The sequence below is a fragment of the Staurois parvus genome, unplaced genomic scaffold, assembly GCF_062004578.1.
Source record: "Staurois parvus isolate SC_StPar_1 unplaced genomic scaffold, SC_StPar_1.0 ptg000157l, whole genome shotgun sequence".
Lineage (NCBI taxonomy): Eukaryota > Metazoa > Chordata > Amphibia > Anura > Ranidae > Staurois > Staurois parvus.
In genome coordinates, this window is record NW_028317953.1 from 686,672 (window position 1) to 712,750 (window position 26,079).

The 26,079-nt window shown below is 39.7% G+C and overlaps 1 protein-coding gene across 1 annotated transcript in view; it reads right to left on the reverse strand.

Annotated features, from left to right (window-relative positions):
- The window catches only part of DSG4 (desmoglein 4), a 72,945-nt gene that overhangs the window by 39,350 nt on the left and 7,516 nt on the right, over positions 1 to 26,079 (reverse strand). Inside the window, exons 2-3 of the mRNA XM_089675697.1 lie at positions 6,291 to 6,326; positions 4,719 to 4,859 (exon numbers count right to left, since the gene is read on the reverse strand). Coding sequence (XP_089531823.1) covers positions 4,719 to 4,859; positions 6,291 to 6,326 — 177 coding nt within the window. The remainder of the gene's footprint in view (positions 1 to 4,718; positions 4,860 to 6,290; positions 6,327 to 26,079) is intronic.

Below are 26,079 nucleotides of genomic sequence, written 5' to 3' on the forward strand. Positions count from 1 at the left end.
TGAGGCAATGAACAATAAATAAACAAAGGATGCAAATTATAGGCTCCATATAATAATACGTACAGATGTGTGGTACAGGAGAAGGGAAACTTGGTCATCCAGTGTATGCATGCATTTATAATACATCTTAAAGATTTCTCATTCCTATTCATTTACAGCTGTTTTAAACTAGTCAACTTATATTTTGGGTTCACACTCGTGTTCTGTTTGTGCTAGTGAATTTTATTTGGTTTATTACTCCCTCTGGCTCAAAGGGTGTAAGCCCATAGTTCTCAAAGTGGACAATACTGCCCTAATAGGGAAGGTGAAAAGATCCAGGGGCATGTAGGCATTTGCAGGTATTCTTCTTTTCCTGTAGATGGCACTATGCCAATGTTACAGGGGAAGGAGGGGTCTGTTATGAGAAGTTGTACCCTTAGTTCCCTTTCACAAGGGGCTAATTTTGTTCTGATCAATATGGGATCAGTTCATGGATCCCCTGCTGATCAAAGCAGTGAGGGCAAATGACAGAGTCCACTCTACTCTATGGGTGGCTGGGAGTAAACTGACTCTATTGTCCATTTACACTATCTACCCTCCGATCCACTCCACCCAAATGGAAGAGGAAGGATCCCATTCAATTTTTTTTAGCGGACTGGATCAGACCCGGAGGTAGGCAGGTGTAAATGGAAGTCCATTTACACCAGCTTATCCATAAGGATGAATAGGCCTTACAATCACATCCAGCTGACAAACTGACAGGTGGACCTTATCAGAATGGCTATGTAAAAAAGGGGCCTTAGAGACTTCATTAATCCTCTCTGTTCAGGCAGTCACCTTAATGAGGGAGTCTATAAAATAGGGATAGCACACTTTTTGTTCATGCTTTGAGTGAATGGTAGGTTAGGGTGAGGAACCCCTTGGTTAGGGACAGTGCTTAGCACAGGGAAAGGTTCCTGGGGAGTAGAGACAAAGTAAGATATGCTGTACAGTACCAAAAACCTTCTGAGGATCCCTCTCCCATTCAATTTGTTAGTTGTTAGGATGCTGCCAGCATCCTAACAACCAATTATGTGACATCATGCTGCACTTTACAGTGCAAGGGAGAGAGAGAAACTCCATAGAGACCTGTTTCTACCTTCTCTCTGCTCTGCCATGCTGCCTCTCTTCCCTCTAGTTGGAGTGCAATTATGGCATTTCACACGAGGATGTTGGAATATCCTCAATGATGCAGAAGGGATACTTCTTAGGAGTGGCTCCAGATGTGAAGGGGGGCTGAGAACTTTGATGCGATAGGGAGATCCAGATGTGAAGGGGGGTATCCTGATGTTAAGGGGGCTTTGGATGTGAACAGGGGCTCAAGATGTGAAGAGGGGGAGTTTGATGTGAAGGGAGGACCTGATGTGAATGTGGGGTTACAGATTGAAAGGGGATGCTTCACATGTGGAGGGGGGTGCCTATCATTTTATGAATATCTTTCTTATGGTTGGCTAGAAAGCATATATACAGTGGGGAAAAGAATTATTTGATCCCCTGAAGATATTGTAAGTTTGTCCACTTACAAAGAAATGAAGGGTCTATAATTTTTATCATAGGTGTATTATAAATGACAGAGACAGAATATCAACCAAAAATGCAGAAAAAACACAAGATAGAAATGTTATAAATTGAGTTGCAGTTCAGTAAGTAAAATAAGTATCTGATCCCCGAGCAAAACATGATTTAGTACTTGGTGGAGAAACCCTTGTTGACAAGCACATAGGTAAGACGTTTCTTGTAGTTGGTTACCAGGTTTGCACACATCTCAGGAGGAATTTTGGTATACTCCTTTTTACAGTTCTTCTCTAAATCCTAGAACTTTCAGCTCCCTCCATAAATGTTCTATAGGATTAAAGTCTGGAGACTGGCTAGGCCACTCCATGACCTTAATGTGCTTCTTCTTGAGCCAATCCTTTCTTGCCATGGCAGTATGTTTTGGGTCATTGTCATGCTGGAAGACCCATCCATGACCCATTGTCAGTGTTCTGGCTGAGGAAAGAAAGTTCTCATCCAAGATTTTACAATACATGGCCCTGTCCACTGGCCCCTCAATGCGGCAAAGTCAGCTTGTACCTTTAGCAGAGAAATAGCCCCAAAGCATAATGCTTCCACCTCTGTGCTGGACTGTAGGGATGGTGTTCTTAGGGTCATAGTCAGCATTTTTCTTCCTTCAAACTCGGCGAGTCAAGTTCATGCTAAAGAGCTTAATTTTGGTCTCATCTGACTACAGAACTTTCTCCCAATCCTTCTCTGAACCATTTAGATGTTCATTGGCAAACTTCAGACGGGCCTGTATATGTGCCTTCTCGAGGAGGGGGACCTTGTGGGCGCTGCAGGATTTCAATCCATGGCGCTGTATTGAGTTACCAATAGTTTGTTTGGTGACTATGGTCCCAACTGCCTTGAGATCATTCACAAGCTCCTCCAGTGTAGTTCTGGGCTGATTCCTCACTTTTCTCATGATCACCTTACCCCATGAGGCAAAATCTTGTATGGAGCTCCAGAATGAGGGCAATTGATGGTTATTTTGTATTTCTTCCATTTGTGAACAAACGCTCCAGCAGCTGTCTCCTTCTCACCAAGGTTCTTGCTGATTGTCTTGTAGCGCATTCAAGCCTTGTGCAGGTCTACAATCTTGTTCATGATGTCCTTTGACAGCTTTTTGGTCTTGCCGATGGTGGTGCTCAAGAAAGAATCTGTGGACAGGTGTCTTTTATATACATAACGAGTTGTCATTAGGTGCACCTTCTTTAATTGACAGGACCAGGGCTGGTGCTTCCACTAGGCAAACTAGGTGGCCGCCTAGGGTGCACTGCCACCTATGGGTGCCTGGATGCAGCACAGGCTGGCACTCTCTGTGGAACGTCGCCACATCATGAATCATCGTCTAGCTGAGGTGTTTGGGGCCAGTATAGCAGCTGAGCTGCCATTCCTGCCAGTGTTCCCATTACCTGGGGAATTCCAGCCTGGGATCTGTCAGAGTGTGGAATCATCATCCTCCACTAACTGCAACTGTGACCCTTCCAATGCCAGCCACAGATACAGTCCATCCGTGACACTGATTTTGTCATTAATATTGGTGTTGGTGGTATCTTATGGCACTTATTTTTGCAAAGTAAAAGTAGCTGGTCTTGCCTAGGGCGCCGGCCCTGGATAGGACTAATCTGTGTACCACATGAACACATAGCCAGGCTGTGGGAGCCAGAATTGTTGTTGGTTAGTAGGTAATCAAATGCTTTTTACTCACTGAACTGAAACACAATTTATAACCTTTGTATCATTGTTTTTTCTGGATTTTTGGTTGATATTCTGTCTCGGTAATGAGAACAATTATAGACCCTTCATTTCTTTGTAAGTGGACAAACTTACAAAATCTGCAGGGGATCAAATAATTGTTTTCCCCACTGTAATAGAAGTGTTATTTTTTTTTTTACAAAAATGATTGTGTTTGGACATGTTTTTGCCATTGTCTCTTTAAACCCCTTTTACTGGTCATGGAATCTGACCAAGCCCACTAACTGGCTCAGTGTGCTATGTGTGCTGTTTTGTCACTTTTTTTTTTACAAGGATTGTGGGTAGGGGCAGAGAAAAGGGTGTTCTGTGGGTGGTGAAGAGTAACTGCATCTATTCTCTGAGAAAAAAAATCCCTGACTAAATGTATTATTTTACTCGATTAAAGCTGAACTCTAGGCAAGCAGCTGTGTGATGCAGAGCATACAGTACAAGGGAGTTGACAAAGAATTTGTATTTGTCTCCATCTAGTTCTGATATTTACACATATAGAGTATGCCCCACATCCCTGCTAGGCATTGGAGATGACCTCATTTTTCTCTGCTGCAGTTCTGTAACACTTACAGGTCTTGTCCCTCCCCCAGCTAGTGACAGAACAGTTAAAGGGAAATAACAGACCGATAACCTCATTTCTCTAGCACTTAGATCTCACCTCCTACCTCCATGCTCCTTTTACTGCAGCACAACTGATCCCTCTCCTACTCTATTGTACAAGGACTGAAAGAGGCTGATAACAAGTCAAATTCAGGTATTTACACTGCTTGAAAATTATAAAAATAATAAAAAAATGTAAGAAGGTATTCAGGAATAGAGAGCTGCACTGAGCTACATCTTTTATATTCACCTGGATATAGAGTTATTAAATACATATTCTTGTTTACAATGTTATATTATTACTCCCTATTTTAAATTTACAATAGTCCTAATATCAAGAAAAAGGTGTGTGTTTGTACATGTATATGTATTAGAGCGCTAAGGATGAAGCATGGGTGGCAAGGGGTGGTAGCCCAGGAAAATTTGGAACCCTGGGTATTAGCTTAGTGTTGTGTCACAACTCAATGATAAAAGCATAGACCTTTGCAGCTGAGAAAGTTTATGTTACACCTTGTTCATTTGATTGCATCCCAAACTCCCCTTTATGTGGTACAGCATTATGTCATGGGAGCCAATACCACAATCAAAGTTTACTTTCTTTTAATGCCTTACATTCAGGCTACACTAGCAATGGTTAAAGAGTGATTTTGCTACATGTAGCTATTTGCCTTAGGTGCAGCACATTGAGATCAATATGCTGGTAATGAGATGACTGCTAAAGTGAGATCTCTTAGTAAAAAAGATTTAATCCCTAGTGTATCCATAGCCCAGGTGTAAAAAAAAGTTGCAATCACTGATCCAAATGTACTTCATACCTTTGCTATAGGATTCCTGTATCTGTTATCCTCTTCTTCTCTCATACCCAATGGAGGTACAACCCATGTACGCTTTTGGCGTGTGCTATGTTGAAATTCCTGCCATGTTATGTTTCCATATTCATCTTTCCCTTTATTTACCTGCAAAGAATGGGAAATCACAGAAGGATAGACACGTGATCCTTTTCTTATCCACCCATAATCAGTATGGACTGTGCAACATTCATTTTATGTATATACAAACCTTAAGACATTAATTTCAATGATTAGCCTTACATTATAACTCCAGCTAAACGCTAAGTACACACTAATGCATATATGTTTACTGTGTTATTTGTTATTCTGCTGTTGTTATTCTTGCTATTATTTGCTATTTGTTATAGTGCATCTCCTGCCTGACTGTGCAGTGAGGCAATCAATTCAATTGCCTCATGAAGGTAAAACAGGAAACCTGTATTTTAAACTGAATGGATCTGTTGACCTAGGGTTCTGCTTTAAAGAACAAGTTCATTTTAAAAAAATAATAAATGCACAATTTTTTCATAAAAAAAAAAAATGGGGAAATGTACTATTTTTTTTCTTTGGAGCCTGTAAGGCATTGCACCAGCAATCAGTAGATTCTGGGTTCAGTGTCAGTCTCCTGCAGACGGTCAGTGTAGCTGTCGTACCTCCAAGGCAGTTACTGAATGATAGGAGGATCAATAGACTACAAGAGTGCTCACCAGCACCCTCAAAGCTCATTGAGAACTAAAAGCCATCAGCCACAAAGGCTGATGGAGTTTGTAGGCAGAACTCTGTAAATGAATAACACGGTGTGTGGGCAGAGCAGCGCACTTTTTAAATTGTGACAGTGGATGCAGGAAGAAGATCCCTGGCCTGCTGTCACAGGGAGGAGGGATCGGGGGGAGAGCTGCAGGAGTGAGAACATTTTACATGTTGCACCCTAAAAATGGTTGGAACATATGCCATGTACCTAAAGGTGAATGTATTCTTTAAGCTGCTCATATATGTGACTATGACAATATTTTTTTTTAAAGATTTTTCCATAAACCTGCACTCTTGGACCATCCAGGTGTGTATGTTTTCTTCAAGTTTGCTAAAACAGAATTGAATTGACTCATTGGCTGTAGGCTACAGGCTGTTCTGCCTCCTGCTGCCTCCTCAGGCAATGGGTCATTGTAGTTTCCTCATCAGTCCCTCCCTTCTGATGTCATACTGAATCTCCCAAAACCCAGCCAGCTTGATTACTATGCAGGCAGGCCAGGGAAGAAATGTCCTATATCAAGGGAGGCAACCCTTACATACAGGCTCCTTGCCAGTATGGATGACTGCCTGTATCCTGTTATCAACAACGCTGCTTATAAAATGGACTGCTGGAATGCCCATGTGAAGGGGTCTTTAGGCAGGCATAAAGTTATCAACTATGATTTAGGCTCTGTCACTTTATTTTATATGTTTTGTGTTTTTCGGCAAAATGTACTAACTGCAATGGCATGTTAAAAAGTAAAATTTTTAGGTCATAATACGTGCAGTACTAAGTCTCAAAATGAAACATGAATAGACTTTCATTACCTGCACATTCCAGTTACAGCTACACTGCAAAGATATCTAGAAAGAAAAAATAAACATTGGTTAGTATTTAGGTGGTGTACTCCATATAAACATTTTTTTTGCTGGCTTCAGTACTTTGTGCCTTTGACCTGGAACAGGTATGCAGATCAGGAATGTCAAAGAAAGGTCATATGTCCTAAAACACATATAATAATTGTTATTTTTCTATGAATTAAAGCAGTAATAAAAAAGACTCAACATACCTATTTATTTCTCATTAAACCATGTATTGTCAAAAGTTTTTGGATACAGGGGTTTATGCCCCTTGTTTGTTGGTTGTTTATCCATGTCTTGTTGATGAGCTTTACTTAATTTCTTGTCCCAGAAACAGAACAGGACTTAAAAAGAAAATCTCCCCAAAGTAAAGCGATATCTCCTCTTAGATACTGTAGCTGTCACCATAACTAGTATACTCATTGAACGATTTCCCCTCACCTTCTCTTATGACAACTCAAACATTTTGGACTGAACATTACTTCCTGCACTGAGGCATAGGTCACTAGGACCAAAAGAGAGATAAACAAACAATACAAAAACTTACAGGGGTTCTAACCTTTTCACATTATATTTAAAAATGTTGTTATTTACACTGCGGTAGTGAACCGCAGGAAAGGAAAAAAAAGAAAAGTCCCCTACAAGGTAATGTCAATGTGCTTGTATGCATCACATACTAGCACATTATGTAACACTTACCCTAAATTGAAGCCCTCCAGTGGCACACTGTCAGGACTGCAGAGGCTTCCATCTTCACTCGGTCTTCCATTTGGGTTCTAGAGCTCCAGCCGTCTAACAGGCCGGGTCTCGTTGATGTCACTGCCGCTCATGTGCGTAGGAGTACAGGGCCATGGCACCCAGCTCTGAAGGAACAGCACGGGTATGCTGTTCCTTCAAAGTGCATGTGCTGGCTTAAAAAAAAGAGACAATATCTCCTAAATATGTACTGTATTCATTTTACCTACAGGTAAGCTTTATTATAACCTTATCTGTAAGTAAAATTTAAAAAAAACGAGTTTACTACTACTTTAAGGGGCATCGGAGGTGTATTTACCACAAGGCAAAAAAGGCATTTGCCTAAGGTGGCATTTTTTAGGGGGGCAGCACTGCCCCTGGAAGAAGGTACATATGCAGCATGGGGATCAGGTGGGATCTGAGAGAGGTTGCGAACTGCTTGATGGTGTATGCAGAGCCCGATTGGCTCTCTCGGGTGGGGGGACGATGGGGCAGGGGTGTTGTTGGTCACTGACAGGCTTTCTCCACGGGGGGGTGAGGGGGTCTGGTGTTGGTTGGTGTCAGGCTCTCTATGCCGGGGAGGAGAGGTGTCCGATTTTTGTATTGCCTAGGGCAGCACAAAACCTAAATACACCACTGAGGGGCATATTTATAAAGAAGTGAATGTGACAATTACTAAACATTCACTTCAGGTGAGTCAATCACTGTTATTTCAAACATTCACTAGGAAGATTCCTCTGCACTGAATGCTACATTCACTGATTTATATATATCTCCTTGCTGTTTGGTAAATGCTTATCATATCAACTAAATAATTTTAGAGATCACAAATGACTAATTACTGAATGCTGATCTACAGTATGGGAATGCAAGGCTACTGAACACAGGTTTTCTAATTCATACTGAATACAATCATTTTTTATTTTCTGCAAACAATGAACATTAGAACTCTGCAGTATAAAGCTGGCCATACATCAGGGGTGCTGAACCGGTGGTCTGCGGTGCTCTTTGATGTGGCCTGTGGCCTCATGCTCTGGGGTGGTGGGTTGGCAAGCGTAAATCGGGGGTTGCTGACCCACCATCCAAGAGCATCAGAGTGGATGGTGCCAGCACCGGAGGAAGCAAGTGGTTGTGGAGGGAGCAGGGGCCCCACATAAGCCAATACTTCCTCTGTAGGGTAAGCTCCTGTCCCAGGCAAAGTGCATTTGGCATCACTCCAGCTTGGGACAGGAACCTAAGAGCCTAGTGATGCCAGCAGAAGCTGAAAGATAAAAAGGCCAGTTTATTATACATCACATAGTTTTGCAATGGGCATATTAACACTTAAAAAAAAGGGTAATTAGGATGCTTTCACACTGATCCGCAAGTGCAGTGCAGTGTGCCTGCTGCTTTCCTGCAGGTTAGCTGCACTGAGCCATAGACTTCTATTATATCCTGCGGGTGTGCTGCGCTTTTAGAAAGCGCAGCACACTCGCAAGATATAATAGAAGTCTAAGGCAAAGCTCATCTAACCCGCAGGTGCACTGCACTAAATCCATGTTGAGGGTAAACAGCAGCTCATCAGTATGAGGGCAGCCTTAGGCCCCTTTCACATGATTAATCCAATCAGGTCTGCCCACCTGGTAGACCCCATCAGCCCCTCCATTCACCCTTATGGAACAGCAGATATAAACAGACTTGTGTCAGTTTACACCTGCCTACCTCTAATGCGATCTGATTCGCTAACCCCCCCCCCCCAAAAAAAAACAGAAGGGGTTCTGCCCCCCTCCATCTGGGTGGATTGGATCGAAGGGTCGATAGAGCAGAGCTGTATAAAATAAAAAATGTGAAATTCTGAATCATTTAATTTCATTATGGCCCATGAACTGTTACCAAATTACTTAAGTAGTCCTTACTCTTCAAAAGTTTGAGCGCCCTTGCCATACATGGATCGAAATTCAGGTGGCTCAGCAAGGACTGGCTGAGTTTTCATCCACTTGTGGCCACTGTGGTTGAACAATCTACTGGTTGACCTCTGTTCAACCGCCCTGTTGGATAAAAGCTATTTGATCAGCTCTGCAAGTAATAGACTGTGTATTCTGACAGCAGGGGAGTTTCCCCACTGTCAGAATACAGTACCTCAGTGGGGAGGATTCCCCCATTCACCGCAAATGTGTGGATGGAAGAATTGTGTGTTTTTTTTTTTCTTTCAGCCAGTCATGTATGGCCACCTTTATCAATCATATTTCCATGGGCAAAGTTGCAGGAGTTTTAACTGTCCAGAAGAAAGTAGAAAACTGCTCGACATGGCAGTTGATATTGATGGGTAGAGGTGTCCCTGATTGTAAACCCTTGTTCATCAGTTGTTGGCAATCTGGAAAAACTTGTCTTCAGGAATCCTATTAAAAACAATGCTTTGTCTTGCTTGAAAATGGCTGTTTTTTTCTGCACTGTAAACATCTGATTGTTTGGAGACTCTTTTTAATAAGCATCGACTACTACTGTATCTGAAGAGGTTTTTTTACTTTTTTACAGAAAAAAATCAGGGCAATTTCCTTTTATAAGAATAATTCAAAGTTTCAGCCAAATCCAAGGTGAGAATAAAAAGCACTTCTGGTATATTGTAAAACAAACAACATAAAGGTATTTGCATGTAACAAAATGCTGCCAAGCTTGCTGAAGCCGTAATGTTATATTGGATGCCACCAGCTCCAGCTCAGTTTGGTATGGAACACATATCAATAGCATGCTTTCACCCTGTTAGAACAATATAGGATTAATGCTAAGGGTGCCATATATCCATAAATTATTGATTTTATTTTTAAACAAGACCTCTAACCCTGGGATGGCTTTCTTTTACCTTCCCAGTGATTCAAACCTGTCTTTAATACATTTTGAGCACCAAGCAAGTCTTCTTTTGCCTTTCAGCCATCTATGACAGTATATTGACCATCACTGCAGGCACTCTGTAGGTACTCATTTTCCTCCATTAGTAAAAAAAAAAATATAATAATGTCTTATGATCGTCTTCATCTTCTATATCAGTGTGAATAATCAGAACAAATAGGTTTGTTTTAAATGAAGCACCATAGGTAGAAATGATGTAAAGTCCCTGTGCTCCCTTGCTGCTCTGATCTACTCTTCCTGTTTTTCAATATTGCAGTGTTGGGTTGCCTAAGTTGTGAGCCTTCTCACATAGAAGTAAGGTGGAGCCCTGTGCACTACAATTTCTGAGCGCTGTGGAACATTGGGTTGCAGAGAATGTAGGGAAAGTGAGATGTTTGTCTATGCTGTATTCCCTAAAGCAAACGTGCAACTATGTCTATTATAAGCATGTTTTTGCTTTAAGACTTCTTTAGCACTGCAAATTACAATTAAAAAAGGCTGGTAGCCTGTATCTAGGAAAAAAAAATAAAAAATCCAAACAAACAAAAAAAAGAGCACTGGTGAACATGTGGAGCAATTGCCAATAGCCAACAGTCTGGCAAATATTCTGATTGGTTGCTTGGGATAACTTGTCACGTTTTGTAAACCATCCCATGTTCTACATAGAAGATCTTGCTCAGGTTAAAGTGGAAAGAACTCTGGGATGTGCATTAGCTTGGCATAGGCAGACCTGACTTGAGAAAAGTAATACACACCCTGTACAATGAATCATAGATGAGCCAGCCAGCCTGGAGGCATGTATCGCACACCACCCATTATTACCAGCGGTGTGTTTCTGAAACAAGAGCTTTAAGTGGCAGCCTGGCTGAGTAGGTGAGGGTGTGATGGAGGCAGAAACATAAAAAACAATAGTACTAATACTTTAATCACATTTTTATCCACAATAAAGCAGCACATATGGTGTAACACTACAATACAAGTTATATGTCTTTATGTGGAACATATGTGAATTCACAATGATTTGTCATTCATTTGCCAGCAGCAAAAATAGGTAATGCTGATGTCATAATGACTGAATAACAATCACACTGAACTCACTGTTCCCATAGTGCTTATTCTGGAAAGAGAAAGAAATTGTACAATGGGATTTGATCAGTCTCATTATCTTTGGGTACTCAGTACACAATTTAAAAATCAGAGGGCATCACAGGAAACTGATTTGAAACAAGTGAATGACTTATTCATATTCCTAAAGCTAGCCATTCACAAGCAAACCAGGCCATCTATCCTTTATAGATGCACAATGCCTGATTTGCAATAGATTTGGTTTTTCAAATATAGCTTGACTATATATGACCTAAAATAAAATAAAAAAGCATTTCATGCATGGACTATACAGTCCTGGTACAAATACACCCTCTATGTTGGCTGTTTGATTTCTGAGTGGTACTTTTTCCGCTAAGGTGTTCAGGATGGCCCATGCAGGCCAAAAATAGGTCTGGACAATAATCAGGTCATGTATGGGTAGCTCTTCAGACAGGATCCTTTATAGATGGAACATACTGATAATGGAGATAAAAAAATAATGTTTTATAACCTGTACTGTATATGCCTTATAACCTGTTGCTTTTGCATGGTGTCTGATCTTGTGTTCATGCCCTCTGTAATTTTCTGTAGGAAGCCTGTAGTTAAAGGACTTTCTGGGTCTCACGCACATCTCTGCTGTCTGCACAGGCTATGTACAGCAAAATGATGATGCCATCTTTAAATTTACAAGATATTGTTGCACTTAAAGTGATTTTATATTCTTTGTGGAAATTGAGGATTATAATATTATCCTTTGTGGCTATGGAAGAATATATTTATATAAAAGTTTTTGTTTCAGTATTCATCCTGATTGAAAACTGAAACCCATGTTATACAATAAATACAGATATATGTTTTTATACTAAAGATGCAAAGGTTCATTTCAGGCTACCTGCATATTTATTTCTGCATGTACAAGAATGTTATTTTTTCTACAACTCCTATTGTTCTTGTGCAGCTAGACCAGGGGTGGGCAAACTTTTTGACTTGAGGGCCGCAATGGGTTCATATATTGGACCCGAGGGCCGGACCAAGAGTAGATGAATGATGTGTATGTGTCATCCATAGTAAGTATAGTAATATTCCCCCATAGTAAGCATAGTAATTAATCCCCCATATAGTAATTCATCCCCCATATAGTAATTCATCCCCCATATAGTAATTCATCCCCCCTATAGTAATTCATCCCCCATATAGTAATTCATCCCCCCTATAGTAATTCATCCCCCCTATAGTAATTCATCCCCCCTATAGTAATTCATCCCTCATATAGTAATTCATCCCCCATATAGTAATTCATCCCCCATAGTAATTCATCCCCCATAGTAATTCATCCCCCATAGTAATTCATCCCTCATAGTAATTCATCCCCCATATAGTAATTCATCCCCCATATAGTAATTCATCCCCCATATAGTAATTCATCCCCCATATAGTAATTCATCCCCCCTATAGTAATTCATCCCCCATATAGTAATTCATCCCCCCTATAGTAATTCCTCCCCCATATAGTAATTCCTCCCCCATAGTAATTCATCCCCCCTATAGTACTTCATCCCCCATAGTAATTCATCCCCCATATAGTAATTCATCCCCCATATAGTAATTCATCCCCCCTATAGTAATTCATCCCCCATATAGTAATTCATCCCCCATATAGTAATTCATCCCCCATATAGTAATTCATCCCCCATAGTAATTCATCCCCCATAGTAATTTATCCCCCATAGTAATTCATCCCCCATATAGTATTTCACCCCCCATAGTAATTCATTCCCCATATTAATTCATCCCCCATATTAAGCCCCCAAGTCCCCCCTGTGTCAATTCACTTACCTTTGCTCCGCGTGTTCCTCTCGCCGTGTCCCGCGCCGTTCCGGTGTAGCATGAAAATCTGTCTCCTATGAGGATCTGTCCCCCTCGACGTATCTGCGCATGTGCCAGTTTCAGGCATTAGCAGCCGATCGGCGATCTCCGGCACATGCGCAGATACGTCGAGGGGGACAGATCCTCATAGGAGACAGATTTTCATGCTACACCTGTCTTCAGGGCGGACTGTGAGAGGAGCCTAGCTCCGCGGGCCGGATTAAAAGGTCCGCCGGGTCGTATACGGCCCGCAGTTTGCCCATTGCTGAGCTAGACTGAACTAGCCATGGAGGCATGGGTTATCTCCATGGCAAACATATTCTGTTATTGTTTAGTTTTGCATTTCCTTCTTATTCCTCCTTTGCAACCCTTGGCCATTTTAAAAGTTTTGATTTACTGAAGCCCATATGTGTTCTAGTGTTTCGCATCAGGAATTTGTTTCCAAAGATATGAGCTCCATGCTTGCCAGATGGCCATCCATATACTTGGTAAGTCATTGACCTGGAGCAAGCATGTGCTTATAGAATGCTGGAACAATTATATACACATGCTTGTTCAGGGTCATTAATTCAAGTAAAGAGGTAAGGAAAAGATTCAATAGTGACAGCACACATATCTCTATACTGACAGATTCTCTGTAAATCTAGGCTTTGTCTTCATTGTATCATTTTGTTCTTATGTGGTTCATACAATATTATTATTGCATCTTCATTATTGCTAAATGGTTACAATTTGCTAATGCCACATTGATTCAGTTAGTTAAGTAGATAATTTGACATTTAATAGTTGCTGACGTGCTATTGCTATTTCATTTGTTCATGGTCACTGGCAATTTGAGTTACAGGCTAGTTCTGGTGGTGGTAGACACTCCTCTTGCCCAACTATCATGGCCAATACAAAGCTAAATAGTATGATATAGTTTTATTAAATGTAAAGCAAATAAGTAAATTGGAAAGCCCAGCCTTTTAAAAAGATAAGACATTTTTTATAGTATTCTATTAAAAATAACACTTTGTGCCCTTCTTAACAACCCTAAAGATAAAATATCTTTCAGATATGGAGTGTTGCTCAACTAATAGACTTGTATTTCCAAGCAGGAAGCTGAACCTGCATAAGTAATTGGCCGTATGTAATGTGACTGCACCAAGTACATGTATAATTACAAATCATACATGCAAACAAGGCTTTTAAAAAACATTAACATATACTGATAACATTATCTTTTACATGCACTGTATATCTAAAAAATCATAAATCAATGTTTACACAATTGTTCTTTTTTGTTGAATGAAGTACTTGTTTTCACTTATTTCACCTTTTACTGCAACTCAATACTGCTGATATCCTGTAGCCTCTTTGCAGCTCCCTGTTGTTTACATGGACTCCACAGATGGCTGCATGACATTTCTTACCTAATATTGACAACAGTGGACTATGCCTGCGTAAAATATCTCAGCGGAGGGAGATAGCCGCACTAATATTGCTTAGTTAGTACAGCGACCTCAGGTTTTTTTTTTTCGTTCAGCCCGCCGCTGGGTTTATTGAAAAAGAAAAAACCTTATGTGTACCTAGAAGTAGTCTCCATTGAAAACCTGTGGGACAGGGTGACAGTACAGAAGTACTAATTGGAGTTATAAAGCATTGTCACCATAGACGGGAAGTACCCACATAAGCATCATGGCAGGATCACCTAGTATTTTATAAAGGAGGCATGTTTAAAAATATATGGTTGATTACTTCTGAAATTGCATTAACATGTTAAGGCTCATATGAGACCATGTATATTGTGTTGTCACCTTGATCTGTGCACCAAAGCATAACTTATCAATATACATGTGTATTTTTGCACTTTAAAAAGGCATATGTGGGAGCCCTATGCACAGTCTGATATAACAAAACCAGAAATTCTTCTTTAACAGGAGAGGCGGAGCACATTTAGTCACATTTATAGGACATGCCATATATAATGGATACCTAAGTAGGTTTACAGACTCTATGTTGTGCTTACATTTATTGGCTTTGTGCTTTCATCAACAATCAATTATAAGGGAGTCTAATGAATAATGAGTAAGCTGTGTGTTCCACCCGCCACTCCTGTCATTGCAACAAACAACGTTTTGTCTGCATAGAGTATAAAGTAAAATAATGTGTATTGCTTTATGAAAATTGGAAAGACATTGCCGGAATGGCATTAAAAATCAAATGTGTAGAGAAGTAATATGCTGAGAATGAGTTACTTTCAGTTTCAAAATGTTTATGTTACTTTTGTATTGTAAAATTTAGCCAAAGGTAATTTTTGCACAATGTTTCACAATTTTGATTTCTCGTATGTATTAACATCTTTGTCAACAGATTTGGTTTGTACTCAAACATGAGACATGCAGCATGATACTACACAGGTTTATTTATTACCTCTGTATGTAGTGTAAGAACTGACACTTCCTGTGAAAAAACTAGATATCCCACAATCCTTGGGTCTCTGCAGGTGAGAACTACAGTAATTACACACTGACACAGACCCAAGCAGGCACAGCAATTAACAGAGAGATCACCATGTTGTCTTCCATCACATTAGTACTCCAACATCTGTGATGCAAAACATAACAAATGGTGAGGAATAGATTGGACGCTGTGTGACCTAGACCAAGAAGTTGCCTGTCCCTTTAGCCAAATAGGGACAAGCTAGGTGAATGAATACATGGACATAGGGGAATTGATTGGGCATGGCATTACAAACTGCAACTACAACATGTCAGCCAGTCATTACAAGGTAAGGCAAACAAATGACACAGGGAATATATTTACACTAATACCTAGTAAAAATAAAAACAACATTTGAACGTGTTCAATGCCTGGAAAGAAGCTGATTATATGCATTCTACATTAACAATGTAACAGCAACATAAAGAAACACCATTTTATATACTGTATTCAAAAATATTAATTGGATCGTGTGAAAGTTATAGCATCTACAACCTATAAAATATACAGTATATTTGAAAATTGATCAGTCCTGATGTACTGATGGCCTACTTTTTGAGGTCCTTAAAATGCCAGGACAGTACAAATCCCCCCCCCAAATGACCCCTTTTTTGGAAAGTAGACAGACCAAGATATTTAGTAAGAGGCATGGTGTTTTTTTGAAGTTGTAATATTTTGTCACAATTTTTTGGAAAATGAATAAATTAAATAAACATTTTTCCTTCTTTTTTTCACTATTTTTTTTTTACATACTGTTGCAAGGGCAGTACAACATCATCATATGACTGGTGTGGTGGTGATCACGGACATAGACTGACACTGACACTAACACTAAAGATTATTGTACCAGCAATGCTTTAAAATGTAATTAATGAGTTTTATGGTACAGGGTCCTGTGATTGGCCCAGGTACCATGTGATAGCTGTGGGCCAATCACAGCTTACTATTATCAGGAACAGAGCTGCTATGAATGACACAGCTCATGTGATCCTCAGGCTGCTCAAAGCTCCCTTTAGACTTGGTTAACCCAATGTCAAAATGTGCTCACAGTATAACTGTGACTGCCACTGGTTTAAATTGTTTTAGCTGGAAATGTGTTTTTAATTTTTAAATAAAGCCTTGCTTTTTCCAACAAAAGTTTTCTACGTGTGTTTTTTTTATGTGGGCAAGGTTACTCAATTATCAGTTGGGATTCAAGCCTATTCACAGCAGTCATGCCTTTGCAAGGTTCAAGTATACTATATCCACAGCCACTCCTTTGTGTATGTTTTTGCTTTCTTCCTCATAAAAAGAAGACAGATTTGTATGACAACTTCAATCTTTCAAGACTCCATGCTGACTATCCTTTATAAGAAATATCATTTATAGTAAAAGTTTTCTAGGTCGGCCCTTATCAAACTGTCAAGTATCTTCCCAACTATGGGTCTGTTGTTACTTGATAAAGACTTTGATTCCTTTTTAATGATAGACAGCACATTGGCCTTCACTAGCCAGTCACTAGAGAGTCTCTAAAAAGTAGAAACAATGACTCAACACTATGAGGTTGCATGCCATCTGGTCTAGATGGTTTATTCACCTTTATTTTGTCCAACTATTTCTGGGTAATTGTGGTTCATTTGAGGCTATCCTCAATATGGAGTAAAGGAATTACATACCTGATCTTTTTATTAGTACAATACTGTTTTTAAATAATTTTTTTAGGGTTTCCTTATTCTCCTTTGTAACCTATCATTTGTTTTCAATTTTTGAAATCTTGCTTTCCTTTTTATATCTTTTGTTATATTCTTTCAACTTTAAAATAATGGAACTTTTCCATATATATATATATTTTTTTTTTATTAGATGAGCGTAATACAAAAGTCATACAAAAAGAGCCAAAAAAAAAGGCACAAAAAAGGTACAAAACGCTGGTGGCACCAACTGTGCCTAAAGTTGCAGTTCTCCACTCCCTAAACCACCCCTTTTAAGTATGCATAACCACTACAAATAAGGCCTACAAAAGAGGGCAGCAGGAGTAATATATACGATTTCAACCCTTAGTATAGAAAGTAAATAACCATACTTAATAGCATAAGGGGAAGTGTTGAATTAGGATTAAATAAATAACCATAGTGAGGAACAAAAGAAACCTGAAAAAAGGGTTTCTGGCATCTCTTAGAATCAACACATAACCATTTAAAGAGACATACTCACAAAAGAATAGCATTTCATAATAGGACAGCTGAGTCCGGGGTCACCAGCCACAATTACTAAATTTTATCTAATTTATTGGGAGATCTACTACTATAAGCAGCTTTATATAGGGGCAATGCATATACTATCAGTGATTTCCATCTTTCTAAGGTAGGTAGGGCTTGAGTTTCCACTGAAGGACATTGGCATTTCTGGCTTAAAATGACAGAAGGCCAAGCAGAGTCCTGGTCACTTTTGTATTGGTCAGAGGCTCCACCAGGCCCAAGAGACATACCCCAACATCCAAAGTGACCACAATGCTGGTGAGATTGGTAATATATTGCAGAATCCATTAGGGTGTAATGGAGGAGCAGAAAATATGCAAAAAACATGTATGAGGAGCACCTCCAACAGCAGGTTACGAGGAGCACCTCCAACAAGCAGCAGAATGATTCATGGAGACTTTACTTAGCAGAGTTGGTGTGAGGTAACTGCGATTAACTATTTTAAATTGTGTGATAACCATTAAACAAACAAACTGGAGCGTAAATAATTTTGATTAATGCCAACTCCCTTCAATCAGGGTGGTCATTGTAACTCAAAAAGATATAACACCAACTGCTGAACCTAGTAAAGACACCAGGTCAAAAATTGTGACTATTAGTGACTCACGTGGCTTAAATTAAAAAAAGTATACAATAACAATTTTTACTGGTTAAAATTACATACAAATTCAAAAATCAACCTACAAAAATTGTAAACCCAATACCTTTCAATACTCAGTTAAAATTGACAATGTTCTAAAATCAGCAAAGGACAGGCTACACCTGTAGCTCACATGCCAATACTATGCTGTGAAAACCTGTATGTCATAGGAAGCAATAACAAACAAAATGCTCATGTTTGTCACTCAGGAAGCTGTAGAGACGGCATAGAGTATTATCAGTCACTCATGTAGATAGCAGAGAGAAAAGAGATCAGAGAGAAATGTACCTAATGCTTTGGATTGAGGCTTGTGCACACTGCAGAAGGATATGCTTTGTTCATTTTTAATGTTAGAGGTTTACAGCCGCGTCAACTTTGTGACACAAAGGAGCTGATTTACTAAAACTGGAGCATGCAAAATCTGGAGACGCTCTGCATAGAAACCAGTCAGCTTCCAGGTTTTATTGTCAAAGCTTAAAGTGTTACTAAACCCAGGACCCTGCATTCACCATATCTGGTCTCCCACAGTACACAGGACATGAAATGTCAATTATTTTAGTTAATATAAACTTCTAAATACCTTTTCTCCTTAGTAGTATATAGCAGTCTTTTGACTTCTATCAGTCTATCTATCAGTTCTATATAATCTTGCAGGAGGAGTTTCTATTCTTCTCTGACTCTCTTATGAGTCTACGTGACCCCTTCTGACCTTCTGTCTGGACAGTGCTGATTGTCCCTTTGCCGATCACGTGCACCCTTCCCCCCCAAAAAAAACAAAACCTCTCTAGCAATACACACCAAACTGAGCATGTGCTGAGTGTCTCTAAGGGCTCAGGAGGATCAGAAAAGTCAGGATCAAACAGCCTTTTTACATAATGCAGAAGATTAATCCCTTAGGTTCCACAGTGAGTATAACAAGCATGCTTTGGGTTTAGCAACACTTTACCTGACCAAGCAGAGCTTAGAAACTGGCTACCATGCACAGCTGCACCAGAATTTGCACTCTCCTGTTTTAGTAAATCAACCCCAAAGTGACTTGTGTTCTTCACAAAGTCAAACATTAAATATCAGTTTTGGATTGTTAGATACAGTGTTAAGGATCTGCATGCTGCTTATTATTGTATAGTTAAACTCTCTGCCTTGGTTAGTAACTCTCTTTTCACAGCCATATTTCCTCATTTGACTGGGTATAATACAATCAGTGTTCTTGGCTATTTATAATTCTCTGGACAGTAAAAGGGACATGCTTTTTAAGACTGGTATGAAAGTCAAATAGCACTCCAACCTTTACTAATCCAAAGTTGCCAGATAGGTTGGCTTGGTAAGTAAATCATCGTGCCTGTAAAATATAATTGATATATTAAGAGTATCTAAAGGAAAAACCTTTTTAATTTAGTTTTGTCAAAAGTGTATGTGTGTGTTGGCTACACATACAATTTAACTTTAGCCCCCTTTCATACTGACGGTCCATTGGGGTCTGCCTGTCAGTTTTTCAGATGGACCCGATCGACCATCCATAGCCCTCTATGGATCAGTGGGTGTCAGCGGACATGTGTATCTGATCCGATCCTGTCCGCTAAAAACAGATGGATTGGTATCCGTTTCCCATCTGTCTGGCGGATTGGGTGACAGCCGGGTGAAAATGGATAGGCGGTCCATTTCCATCCGACCGCCCCATAGAAAACAGCAGGCTGTGTCTGTGTCCACTCTGCAGCAGTAGAGCAGACACAGGCCTTGCATCCACTTGCTCAGAAGGGATCAGAGGAGAGCTTCCCCGCTGAGCAAGTGGATCTGTTGAAGGGTCTGCCCTGTCTGAAAGAGACCTAATGGTTTGATTTGAGGATGTAAAAATTAATGGAATGCAAACAATAATTCAGTTCATCTATTGTTATGCCAAATATTCAAACAGTATAGTGAATAACACTTTGATATTGTGTATTAATGAATGACTAAATAGAAAAGTATACCCGCAGTGAATGTTTGGTGAATGCCAAATCCAATGCTTTATAAAAAATAGTCTATAGATACTTTGCAGAATCACTTTTGTTATTAATAGACCTTTGAAATTTTTTGTTAGTTTCTAGAATGTTCTAGTGAAATGTTTCTACATAGCTGGATGCTTAATTGTGCTTTCATACCTACACAACATCTATGCAGTAAAATATTATACTTAGTCCTTGATGCCCTCTCAGTGCAAGGGACTTGGTTGTTGGAGGAAGCTCCTTGTCCCATCAACATTCTGGAACTCAGGGCAATTTGGTTATTCCTTCAATGCCTGACCTTTCAGCTGTGAGGTCATCTGACCAGAATCCAGTTGGACAATGCCACAGCAGAGTACTACATAAATTATCAAGGAGGCACCAGAAGTCACACTGCTCAGAGAGGACAGGTTTGTTACCAGGTCCAGTAACCTTTGGGCCTTCGCAGTGGATGTTCTGACTGAGTAAGCTCAGTTTAATCTGATTAAACTTTCTCACCTGCTCCACAGAATTAGGATGGAAGGCATTTCTGTTATCCTCATCAAACTGACTCGGGAGAGAGTATTACTCAGGCATACTCAGACATTTGGTACACCCTGAACCCTCCTGGATTGTTCAGATCTTCTATCCTAAGGTCTGATACACCATCCTGCCTATTAATCACTGGCTTTTACTGCATGGCTGTGGCCTCGAGTACCATAAAGAGACAAATCTCGGCCTTGGCTGAGAATGTTGGACTCTCATTCTTTAAACAAGGCTTTTGTGCAGGATGTCATGCATATTGCTTCCCTATACTTTTTCTTGTGACTCTGTGGGACCTTAACCTGGTACTCTCAGCCCTTCAGAAGCTGCCCTTCATACCTATTCAGTTTAAATCATTGTCTGTCCTCACTCACAGGGTGACTTTTCTTGTTTCTATCATCTCCGAGTAGCAGTCTCTGAATTACAGGCCTTGTCCTGTAAAGAACCTTTCCTAATGTTACACATGAACAAGACTGTCATGTGGGCTAAAGCCTTTTTTTTCTATAAAGTGGTTTCCTCTGTCCACCTTAACCAGGACAATGTTTTTCCCTCCTTTTGTTTTCTCCCCACTGTTTTGAAATGGCATGCTCTGTGAGAGTCTACCTTTCAGCTATAGTCTCCTTTCTGCAATCAGATTTGCCCTTCCTGAAGGTTCTCTCAGGGAACTGCTTCTTAGTCCACCATTGCTAGATGGATTAGAAAAGCCATCATTTTGAGCCCGTAGTCTAAGTGATAGAGCTCCTCCCTTCCCTGTAAAGGCACCTTTTACCCGATCTGTTAGTGCTTCATGGGCAAGGCTGCTATCTGGTTTTCTGCTCACACATTTGTTAAGTTTTACCAGGTGGATGTGCTGGCCTCTTTTGATGCCAGTTTTGGGTATAAGTTGCTGCAAGCTGCTCACTTAATTCTGTTGAGCCTTTTCTTGGCCCACTGTTATATAGGCCTTTTAGCTTTGGTTGCTGCACTGTACACTCCTCAGCTTGACTGCTTTAGGACATCTTATAGTTAAGAATAAAAGCCTGTGTCCTGTACTTTTGATACCTGTAAATTTTATTTTCATGGAGTACAGTTTATTTAAAATCTTGTGATTTAGTTAAATACCTTACAAACCTTCCAGATATCCCCATCAACATCCATTACCTTTACACTTGCGTCTACAATTTATTCTGCACTATTACTATCTCTCTTTCTAACCATCCATTCAGCTGCACCAACAGCAAAGTGTGTAAATGATGCGGAGTTAGAGTTTTTTCTCCATACTGGCCATTGGATTATGAAGACTGTGCCATTGATCATTTGCTTTAATTTTCACATTCAGCAGGAAGTTGATGAATCACTCCCCCCCCCAGTCATTATGAAGGGCCAGAAATACCATAACGGCAGCTGGAGCTACAGGCATGGACTGTGGATATTCAAACATTTGCAAAGTAAGATAAAAATATTTCAACAATAATAATACAGTGTTTTGAGTCAGTGATTAATACTCCATATTACTACTTAATGTAATGAATCTGACTTCAGTACACCTTTAAGAATGCAATAATAATAATTCTAAAGGAGACTATAAATCATTTATGCATTATGGACTTCTCAAAATAGCATTGTTATTGATTTCCCAGTATTGTGAATAGTGAACAAGTAATTTCTACTTAAAGAACAAGAATGCACACATTATAATTATAGGAGTATTAACCCTTTCATGGCTGGAGTTTTTTTAAACCTAAATGCCCAGACTAAGTGTAGCTGTATCAGTATCTGTTAAGCAATTTGACAATAACTCTATGACTAAGCTGACTGTTGACATCGGATCTGGGGACTAGGAACATTCACAGTTGCACTTTCCATGTTCTCTGCAACAAAGGTTAAGTAATATTTTAGTGACAAGGGGCATTCTACCTTTGAACTTAGGAAGTAATTTTTTGGTCATAAAAGGGGTTAAACTATGTTGACAGATTGGCATTCAGTTAACTCAGGTAGATCCCTCTCCATGACTTACTGTTGGTCTCTCCCCTGACATCCCACATCTTAACCCTCCCCCTATTTCTCGACCATCATACTGAAAACTACCCTCACTATGGTGGTGATATTCCCACTGGAGTTTTTCATTTACAATCTGGTTTCTCTATACAACTCTGGGCAAAAAGTATGGAATCAGCACTACTGGAAAATGTTAATTCAATTGTTTAATTCTGTAGAAACATTCCAAACTTCTGGTTTTAAGAAACACGTAAAAAAGAAAACTGTAGTCAGTTGCAACTGTTTTGCAGATCAAGCAGAGGAAATAAATATGGAATCACTAAATTCTGAGGAAAATATTATGGAATCATGAAAGAAAAAACACTACAGTACACCACTAGTACTTTGTTGCACCACCACTGGCTTTTATAACAGCTTGAATTCTCTGAGGCATGGCTTTAACTATTGACAAACAGTATTCTTCATCAGTCCGGCTCCAAGTTTCACTTATTGAAGTTGCCAGATCAGCTTTGCAGGTTGGAGCCTTGTCATGAACCATTTTCCTTATTTTCCCCCATAGATTTTCAATTGGATCGCGGTCCGGACTATTTGTAAGCCATGCCATTGACAATATTTGTCTTTCCTGATAGAAAGTTTTCACGGCTTTTGCCCTATAGCAAGATGCATTAGCATCCTGAAAAATGATGTAATCATCACCAAACATCCTTTCAATTGATGGAATAAGAAAAAAGTGTCCAAAACCTCAATACAAACTTGTCATCATTATACATTTCATTGGAACGGCACCAAACAAAAGTTTCAGCATCATCACCCTGCCCAATGCAGATTTGTGATTCATCACTGAATATCACTTTCATCCAGTCATCCACAGTCCATGATTGCTTTACTTTACCCCCCTGTAACCTTGTTTTTTTCTGTTTAGGTATTAATGATGGTTTTTGTTTGGCTATTCTGTATGTAAATCCCATTTTCTTTAGGCGATGTCTTACAGTTCGGTCACAGACATTGACTCCACTTTTTGCCCATTTGTTCCTCATTTGTTTTGTTGTGCATTTTCCTTTTTCAAGGCATTTTGCGTTAAGTTTTCTATCTTGACGATTTGATGTCTTCCTTGGTCTACCAGTACACTTCCCTTTTACAATCTTCCCGTTCGATTTGTACTTGGTCCAGACTTTGGACACAGCTGACTGGGAACAAGCAACATCTTTTGCAACATTCTGTGATGATTTACCTTCTTGAAGAAGTTTTATAATCCTCTCCTTTGTTTCAATTGACATCTCTCATGTTGGAGCCATGATTTATGTCAATCAGCTTGGTGCAACAGCTCACCAAGGTGTGCAAGCACTCTTTTTTACCTGTAGACTAATTAGCAGATGTAAGCTGATGCAGATGTTTGTTTTAGAACTGCAAAGTACATGGTGATTCCATAATATTTTCCTCAGAATTGAGTGATTCCATATTTTTTTCCTCTGCTTGATCTGCAAAAACAGTTGCAATTGACTAGTTTTCTCTCTCTTTTTTTTTTAAGTCATATCAAGGTAAGTGGGCTAAAGAAGTAAATAAAGTAAAGAAGTAAGTAAAGAAGTAAAGAAGTAAGCGGGTTAAGACATATCAAGTGGAGTCACTCTGCACATGCTCAGTTTGGTGTGCATTGCTAGAGAGGTTTTATCTTTCTTGGGAGAGGGCATGTGATCAGCACAGAGCCAATCAGCACTGTCCAGACAGAGGTCCTGTATCTTCCTAGAGCAGAATGAAAACTTCTCCTACAAGCTTTAACATGTGCTCTGCTGTACACTGATAGAGGTCACAAGACCGCTCTAACTGCTCATGAGAAAAGGTATGCAGCAGTTTAAATTTACTAAAATAATTGCACTTCCATGTTGTGTGTACTGTGGGAGACCAGATATAGCGAATGCAGGGTCATGGGTTTAGTAACACTTTACCTTTAATGGGAGAATTAGAGAGAAGTTAAATTGCCGTACCATAAAGAGACACATCATAAGTGCAGCAATGTGTACTCACCCCTCTAGCCTCCATGTTAATTTGTAAGTGGGCGGTCAATTGGAAAGGAGTGTGACAGTAAAATCAAAGATCAACCACCTATTTTTTTTGCCCCTTGCCCACCATGTGAAAATGGCCTAAGATAACTCCAAGTGTAATTATTCAAAGAGAGTGCCAAATGAAAAATCTTTAGGAATCCTTATCATTCAACTGATTATAACAAGCAGGGCAAAAGACAGCCATTGCATTTTGTGGGCCACACAATCTCCCTTTTCAGGGCAGGAGGAAAGGTTTAAAATAACACACAATGGTGATAAAGCAGAATTGCTACTAAAAATATATGTGTAGAAAAGAACAATTAACAAATAAAAATGACATATCCATTGAGGGAAAATAAAAAAAAAATATCCTCAGAACCAAAGAGCAAAACAGCTTGGATATATATATACAAAATAAGGGATGCTATCATAGAACGATCACAAAAATCAAAGTTTAACCAAACATGCCTCAGCTGGTGTGTGGCCAGATGCAAACATTTGTAACCTGTTGGTCCTAATGAAGGGGATTATGTGGCCCTCCCCAAAAAAATGCTGGCTGCCTTTTGCCCTGTTTGTTGTAACCAGTTGAAGAACAACAACTTTGGACTCCTAAGGACTTTTCATTTGGCACTCTCTTTGACCTATTACACTTGAATTTCTCAGTTCGGATGAATGTCCTCTCCTGGGGGATCCCCATCTTTGTGGTGAGATGCTAATCACAGGCCAATTGGGCTTAAATAATGACTTTGTCCACATTTTGGTAACCTGTAAAAATCCATGTCCAGCACTCCTCTTCCACTACCTTAAAGGCACAAGATAGTTATACTTATTTCTCAGATCTTCTCTCATATTGAAACAGCTATTTTTAGCACTAGGATCTTATTGAATTACACATTTGGGGCAGAACCAGGAGCTTGCAGCACCAATCTTTGTACATGAGGGCCCACTACTTTCGAGACAGAGAAGGTAGCTACACATTTGAAGAGGTTAACATACTATTAGGTAACAAGGTTTGGTTTGGTTAGAGTTATGATATATTCCCACTTGAATCTATCTATCTATCTATCTATCTATCTATCAATCTATATGCCCGTCTTGTGGGTGTTTATTTACTTTGATATAGTTCTAGTCTTGCCAAAAACACTTTTTAAATAGGAGCTCGAGTCCCCCTCCAAAACAAATTAAAAGCCAGAAGATACAAATACTATAGCTACTGACATTTAATATAAGGCTACTTACCTGTCCAGGGATCCAGCGATGTCCTCACACGAGTCGATTCTTCAATCAGTTTTGGTGCAGACGGTTTCCTACTGTGCATGCACTTTGTGA